The 8,076-nt window shown below is 44.6% G+C and overlaps 1 protein-coding gene across 1 annotated transcript in view; it reads left to right on the top strand.

Moving 5' to 3' along the window:
- The window catches only part of Gsap (gamma-secretase activating protein), a 75,493-nt gene that overhangs the window by 7,240 nt on the left and 60,177 nt on the right, over positions 1–8,076 (top strand). Inside the window, exons 3-5 of the mRNA XM_023724317.1 lie at positions 486–542; positions 5,415–5,484; positions 5,784–5,837. Coding sequence (XP_023580085.1) covers positions 486–542; positions 5,415–5,484; positions 5,784–5,837 — 181 coding nt within the window. The remainder of the gene's footprint in view (positions 1–485; positions 543–5,414; positions 5,485–5,783; positions 5,838–8,076) is intronic.

Raw genomic sequence — 8,076 nt, 5'->3', positions numbered from 1 at the left:
AGCCCTGGAGACCGGGTGTGGTGGGGCACGCCTGTAATCCCAGCTCTGGAAAGACTGAAGATAAGAGGATCGCTAAAGTCTGAGCTGCATAGTGAGACCCTGTACTAGATACATTAAAAAAATATATATATATGATTTAAAGAGTTTTACATATGAGAATTTTATGGACTGATCCCATTATCTATGATATATTTTCTTGTAAAGATACAATTAGAGTCACAATAAGACTGACTCACTGGCCTTGCCCCTTCCTACTGGACAGGGTCACCACTCACTGAGCTGCAGACCCCTCTGGCTTTGTAAGCTCTGATGACAGCTGAGTCAGGCCCTGTGCCTTTTGGACACCCACAGTGAGCTTCCTTTCAAGTACTTGTTGCTAAGACTGGTTGAAGTTCTACTGCAGGTTCGCTTTAAAGCTAGTGACAAGCTTCCAAAATAGTAACGTTTGGGTATTTTCATTTTTTTTTTTTTTTCCTTTTTTGTAGGATGGAAAGGGAAATGTGGTCTTTGGATTATTTGACTGCCAAACCAGACAAAATGAGGTAAAACCAATCACTGTAAGCTATAGATTATTCATTGTTTACTGCGTTTGAAGATTCCTTTTAAAGTGTCTGTTTTCTAGAAATAAATCCTAACTTAATTTTCTAGAAATTTATTTCTTTGCATCCCTTCTCTTCCTCCACATCTTTACTATTTGTTGGCTCCATTGTCTTAAAAAATGCAAACATGTTTGAAGCAAACCCCTAGCAAATTCTGAGCCCTTTGAGATTTAAGTAAAAATGACTCAAAGCAAATTTCTAGTGTACTATTAAAAAAGCAGAGGGTCGAATGACGCCCTAAGATCTGTATGCTCTGTGTCATTCATAATACCTTCCAGCTCTGAGTTCTGCCTCTGCTCAACTTTACTTTTTTTTTTTTTTTTTGCTTCTCATTCATTTTTATAAATCCATGGATGTTTGGAATAAAATAGTCAGTTATAGAAATTAGCCCCCTTAGTTTTTTTTCCCCAAACTCCTCACATAAGGTATAAGTTGGTGCAGACAAAGTCTGTTTCATTTTGAGGGAAAATAGGCAGGGAGTCATTGTGTGCCACAGAAGAACGATTTAGAATTGAGTATTAGCCTCCTTGAACTTAAATATTCTTTAGCAACCGCTTACCTTACTCTTGGGCTTCTAATATGTTCCGTGATGGATTCTCTCTCCCCTTCTGCTATCCCTTTCTTTCTCACTCATTCATTCACTCCTTCTGCCACTCCCTTACTCACGGATCCAACAGTGATTCCGGTGAGGAGCTGGACTCACAGTGGTGGCCAGGACAAGTCCTGTCACAGCACACAGTCTCAGGAAAGAGAAGACAACATCCCAAGTTTTCCTGCAGTCTTAAGCTTAATATCTAATAGGCCTGAGTTCTGAGAAGATGGCTGAGAAGAGGGCCTAGCTCTCCTGAGACAGCACGTGCTCAACGGGCAGGAGCTTCCCGTGGCCTGGCGTGTTCTACCCCTGCTGCTCTAGCTGTCTACCTCATGAGCGGAGGGAATTCAGGAAGTGTTTTTAATGGGTTGATAGGGATAGGTTTTCTCTACAGCGGCTGCTTTTTAATTTATTTTCCAGTGACAAAGTTGGATTTTGAAATGTGGAGATTATTCCCCAAAATAAATTGGCTAAAGGATAAAGTAATGAGAAATTTTAACAGCTTTTTAAAATAATTGACTCCTACTCCTAAGCTGTAGTCACTAACTTAGGCCATTTTCAGTCACTGTAACAGAATATCTGAGACTTAATTAATTATGGAGAAGAAAGGTTTAGTTCTTACAGTTCTGGATGCTGGGAAGTCCGAGGGCAAGGGTCCTGCCTCTGATGAAGGCCTTCTGGATGAAGAGCAGGAGATGAAACGGACAGAGAGTGTGAGGGGAGACCATGATGACTTGTTCTGTGACAAACCTGCTCTCACAATGACTAATGCGCCACAGTCACAACAGCGCCAACAGGAGCAGAAGCCAAGATGTCTTCTTGCCAGATTTGAAACATTTTCAGTCATTGATTGTTGTATCTTTTATATCTTTTCCAGGATTCTGATTGTGTGAACGTTAGCTCTTTTGTAAAGGTTTCAAACACCTCTAACATTTTGTTCCTTCTTCCTTCCCCTAGTTAATTTTTTTTTCTTATTCAGATTAGAAAATTTTCATTATTTTATTTTCAAATTCACTGATTCTTTTACCTACCATCTTGTTGCATCTATCCACTGGGTTTTTAGAAAATGTATTGTATTTTTCAATTGTAAAGTTTCTTCTTTTTCCTTTACTCTATTTCCTTGCTGAGATTCCTTTTTTCTTTTGTTCCAAGCTATTTATAATTACTTACTGGCGGGTTTTCACGATGGCTGCTTAAACAGCTTTATCAGAGCAGCCTGGTGGCTGGCTGTTTGCGCCCGTCACAGTTCTTTCCGGATTTTGGTGAGACACATGGTTTTCTCTTGTGTCCCGGACACTTTGTGCACCATGTGTGCATGCTGGATCTCACTGGGGTCTTCTGTTCAGCTCTCCTGCTGTGACCATGCTGGCTCAGTGGGGAGCACAGCCTTGCCTCTGTCAGGCTGGGGTGAAGGCCTTCTTTGACTGTGGAGAGAAGAGCCTTGCTTCTCCAACGCAGGGGCTCCAGGCCACCCCCAGGTGGCCTCTCCTCGGCAGGTGGGGGTGATGGGTAGGAGGTGGAAGCCTCATGGGCACTGGGTGGTAGTGAAAGTTTTTATTCAGCACTTGGCCCCCATTCTGGTCAGGAAGGGTCACCTCCTTCATGCCATGTTGGGTGGGAGTCCAAGATCCCTCAAAGCTCTGCTGAGCTTTTGGGTGGGAGGAGGGTCTTTCCTACCAGTTGGGGATGAAAGTCCTGATTTCATTTGTGTTTTTTAAAATAATACTCGGTCAGGTGGGGAAAAAGGTGTTTTGTCATAGCCATACAAATTGGGAGTCTAGGTTCCTACTCAGTCTTTGTTAGTGGAGGCTAGAACAGGGTTGCATTTTTCCCCATGGTGTTTGGCTGAAATAAGGTAGGTGTAGTCTAGAAGTCTTCTGTCTTGCTAGATTTCCTCTTCCCTGTTTCCTTGGCTAGAGTGGGAGTGTGGGTGTGTTTGTTTCTGTGTGCTCCTATCAGCATTTCTGTTGAGTTCTTTTCTTCACCTTCAAATCTAAGATGTATGATGCAAAACGACTGTCATACCTCATGCCTACCATCCCTAGAATGTCTGCCTTTCCTCTCCATTCAGTGCGTGAGATTGAACCCGTTGCCTCTCGCCTGCTGGGCAAGTGTTCTGTACTGACCCATGACCAAACCCCTCTACCCCTGCCTTATGTATTACTGCTTTTCAAAATCTTTGTAGGTTTATTTATGTAATATCCAGGGATTTTAGCTCTAGTTAGTGGGAGGAATAGGGGGAGGGGGTCTCTTCTATCTTGGTCTCAGTGTAAGTTTTAATTAAATACTCCATCTTCTCTCCTAGGAGGCCGGGAGCAGCATGTAACTAAGGCCCAAGTAGGCGCCGCCCCAAACCTTTCTTCCTCACCGTCTCTCATCTCCTCCGCTTCCTCTCATGGGGGCCCACCCTAGGGGTCCCCGCAGAAGTGAATGTGATATAAGCTGGTGGAAGATGCGTACAGAATGGGCTTGGGTGGAAACTTAGGGCAAGGACTCTTTCCCGCTGGGTTTGGTGACCTATGAGTGCGAGTGTGGAACTGCTGTGGCTCTGGGGACTACAGCTTGGAGGTTGTCTCAGTAACTCTTCTCACATTGCCGGGACAAATACCAGACACACAAAATGGAGGAAGGAAAGGTTTATTTTGCTCACAGTTACTGGAGAGTTCAGTCCATACTCAGCTGGTTCCAAGGCAGAGTGGTCTATGGCAGAGAGCAACCTATCATGGTGGCGGCAAAGAGCAGAGAGCAAAAGGCAGGAGCAGTTGCAACAATGGCTGCAGAGAGCAAGTCTGTCTTCCTTAAATTGTGTTCAGGCTCTCTGCTCCAGGCTGGGTGTAGCACTCACACACACAATCCCAGCAGCACTCACACTCATAATCTCAGCAGTACTCAGACTCATAATCCCAGCCTTGGGTCATGAATCAATCACAAACTGTAGAACTGTGCCTCAGTGACTGTGTGAGGCTTTTGGGGGACAAATACACACAAACCACAACAGAGGTGCATTGTGTGGAGGAGGCTGTGAGAATGTCGTAAACCCCAGAAACTGAAAGAAAGGTGATTCCGGCTCTGGATCAGGCCTGTGCTGAAGCCCCACACTGTGTAGTTCTGATGTTCTCAATGGAAGAATTCCATGGAGAATTGCCCATTTTGACTAGAAATCCCACTTTGATGTTGGATTTTGCAGAAATACCTGTACAGGTTCACCAAGATGAAGTTCAGAAAGGAAGGTGAGTGGGTTGTTGTAATCCCTACAAGTGGGAGGCCAACTAAATATCTATCAGTATTTAGAAACCACTTTTTACGCCTGCAAAACTTTAACTGCACAGAGGTACAGATCTGGAGCTAAAGAGGGAAGGAGCTCACAGTCCTGGGAGAGCAGCGTGATACTGTCTTTTTTTTTTGGCGGGGGGGTCAGAGAGGTTGAATAACAACCGGTCCACAGTCACACAAGTGGCAGGTGGCAGAGTCAGGATTTGGACGTGGATCTGGCTTGGCGCCAAGGTCTGTGCTCTTAGCCACCACGTTTGGTGGTCTCATGATTAAGTTTCAGCTTTTCTTAGAAATAAAAGTCCCTCATTTTTATCTCCTTTTTTTGTATAGTTTTGTCAGAGATGGATATTCCACTGCTATTTAAAGTATTGTGGGTGCATGAATTCAGCAAAATAATCCAATACAGGGGCTGGGAAGCTGGCTCGGGGGAATAAGTGCTTCCCTGGCAAGTGCAAGGGCCTGAGTTCAATCCCTGGTCCCACCGGGAAAAAAAAAAAATCCAATATAGTCCAGTAGTCCATAATAGTAGTGGGTTATCTGTAGAACTGGCAACGTCAGAAGTTGTTCACTTGAGCATTTATACACAAAGTAGTTAGGATAGATATACAGCTACTTTCTCTCAATTCAATGAGAAGAAAGATTTGTACTAATAGTGTTTGGACAGGATATCATGTCTGTAACTTGTACTATAAATAACTACTATGAAGACAATATGCAATGTATTAATTATTGAAACTGTCCTGCTGACCTGTTTTGAAATTGTCTCATTGCTACTTGCTTCTCAATAAAATTAATAAAAAAGTCCCATGACTTAGCATGATGAGCTTAGGCATTCATCATTCATTTTGCCACAGTAACTCTTGGTACAGAGCTCGGTGGCAACTTGTTTACATACAACTGTTATCTGTTATGTGATGTAAAACTCCAAATTAACATTTTTGTCTTAATAGTACTTATATACCTTTGAGAAAGACCTGCAAGCTGTCAGTTGCTCTGTCAACAGTGAGAGAACTTTGCTTGGTAAGCTGAAGTCTTTTACTGTTATATATCTTTTAATGGTTTTTAGGGGGTTGAAAGTGTAGGATTTTGTTGTATTATATTATTTCATAACAATGATTTTTCTGGGAAATAAATGTTCTTGAGAAATCAGGTTGAAGTTTAGAATCTGTGGGGTATAACTGCAGAAATGAATCCTTTGCACTTCACCTGAATGCTCCGCTGACAGAGCCTTCGAATTCTCATTTGTTTCAGTTGTAAAATACTAAATTTTAACACAGGACCATGTGTGTCAATTGCTAATGGATTTTTCCCCCCACTAGCTACAAGCTTAGTTCAATCTTCTAAAGAAGGAAAAAGGAATGAGCTTCAACCAGGTAATGAAATTATACTTTTTCATATATATGGGTAGATGAAAATTTATTGGATTAAATCAAATTTCAAGCTGGGCTTGTGGCGCATTCCTGTAATCTCACCACTCAGGAACCTGAGGCAGGAGGATCATTGTGAGTTCAAGACCAGCCTGGGCTACAAAGTGAGGTCAAGGGTTGCCTGAACTGCCTAGTGAGACCCTGCCTCAAAAAGAGAGAGAGAGACACACACACACACACACACACACACACACATCAAATTTCAAGCATCTTTAGAATTAAAATGGCATTGTCATTTAACTATGAAAAAGACTTTAAAATGTTTTGTTTTTAAGTGCACGAGAAGGAATAGAAGTTAATGTCGCAGTAAATACAAGTTTTGGGGTGCTAATTAGCATGTGAAAACGAAACAAAGGCTGAGTTCATCCTAGAATCCCATGGCTGAGAGCTGGTATAAAAAGGTTAGACAAGTCTTGAATGCTATTTTTAAGATGATCTGGTTAAGTAATGACTACTGCTTAATGGATTATGAGTAGCCCAGCAGACAAAAGTCAGCCTACTCGATTGCCAAACCCCACTGGATCGTTCAATAGCCGTGTGATGCTCCTGACATTTTATACTTTTATTTAACATTCTGTGTCACCCATCCATCCATAACACAACAATGTGGGCTGCCTATGGTGGCCTGGACGTGTCACGTGGCTCTGGGCATGCAATGTATTGAGGAGGGATGGTGACCCCCCTCCAGGAGCCTGGCAGCCAGGCATGGGCTTCCACGGCAAGTGTGTACCACACCTGGAGGGACCACGTCCACCAGTGGAATAGAGTGAGTATAAGAAAACTGAAGTGCCTTTGCTGTTTTCATGTTTATATAGAAACTGAGCCTATTTCTTCTCTATGAAGAAACACTGTGGAGCTATCCGCACTAGTGATGTGGTGGGACCCTCCCAGGAGGCCATGAGTCAGGAGGTTTGCTGCCACGGAGCATCAAACTCAGTGGGCCAGCTTTCCAGTGTACTGAGAGAAGTCTGGTCTGTTGTGAAAAAGTCTTAATCTGTACATGTTGGTACAGCTGTTTTAAAAATCCTGCTCTTGGGGTTGGCAAGGTAGCTCAGTGGTCTAGAGTGCCTGCTTAGGCAAGTTTAAGCAAGAACAGGGACTGAGGTTCGATTCCCAGCACCACATGCCACACCAGCCCAGGCCTCAGGGTGGACTGAGCCACCCACAAAAAAAAGTACCACTCATGCAGCGGTATTCACCTGTGGGCCAGGGCTGACTGTGGCCACTGGCTTTTGGGCGCTGGTGCACTGGGTCTCACATCAGTCCCTCCCCACTCTGATCCTGGGTTCTTTCCAGCTGAACTGTGCATTTGACACTTAAATCCCCTCCTTTGTAAGCACAGTCCTCACTTAGATGAGTCCCCTGCAGTGGGGTGGGATGCAGACACTGCTGTACACTTTCCCGTGAGGCTGATGAGGCAGCCAGGAGCTGCTTCTGGTGCACGTTCCTCTGTGAGCCAGCCTAAGGGTCGGGGAGCCAGGGCCAAGGCTGGTGGGACTTTCTCTGGGGTCTCTGAGGAGTAGATGGCAGGAGATGGTGGTGGGTAGGAGGTGCCCCCTGAGGTGTCATCATTTGTGTCACTCTCCTGCTGTTATGGTTGATGCATTGTGTCAACATGAAGAGGCCAGAAGCCTAACTAAGTAACTCAGCAGTTCTACATCCTGGGGTGAGAAGGACGTGCCGTGACCTCTAGGGTGTTGTTCGCTGGGTCAACTTGAGAACTTGAGTTTAGTTTACTTGTGAGACTTAGCAGGGAGCATGCACCACTGCCCGGTTGTTCGATTTCTTAAATCAACAGAGCTTCTCCCCCAGCTGTGCCCATAGCTGAGTTCATCTTTTGAGTTAGAAAATGGCCTTGCATAGGGAGCCACACACAGCGTCCTACCACCCCTGTCTGTGTCTGTCACAGGCACAGTAGATCCTCTGGGTGGCAGTTGGGGTGACTGTGCATGTAGTCATTGCCCCAGATTCCCCACAGCCCTGCTTTGTCAGGGACAATTCAGCACCTCAGGTGCTCTCCCAAGCTTAATTCTTCTGGGGAGCCCAGTGATCAGTGGTCCTCCAGGCCTCAGTCCCCCCTGGTTGCCTGTGTGGGCCAGGACCCTCTGTGTGTCCCTTGTCTTGCCTGGTCCATCTTGCCCTCCAGTGATGCCCTCCCAGATGCTACCTGTTATATATATATATA

Source organism: Octodon degus, unplaced genomic scaffold, assembly GCF_000260255.1.
Source record: "Octodon degus isolate 3935 unplaced genomic scaffold, OctDeg1.0 scaffold00108, whole genome shotgun sequence".
Classification (NCBI taxonomy): domain Eukaryota; kingdom Metazoa; phylum Chordata; class Mammalia; order Rodentia; family Octodontidae; genus Octodon; species Octodon degus.
Note: the sequence above shows the minus strand (reverse complement) of the source record. Positions and strands in the feature narration are given on the sequence as shown.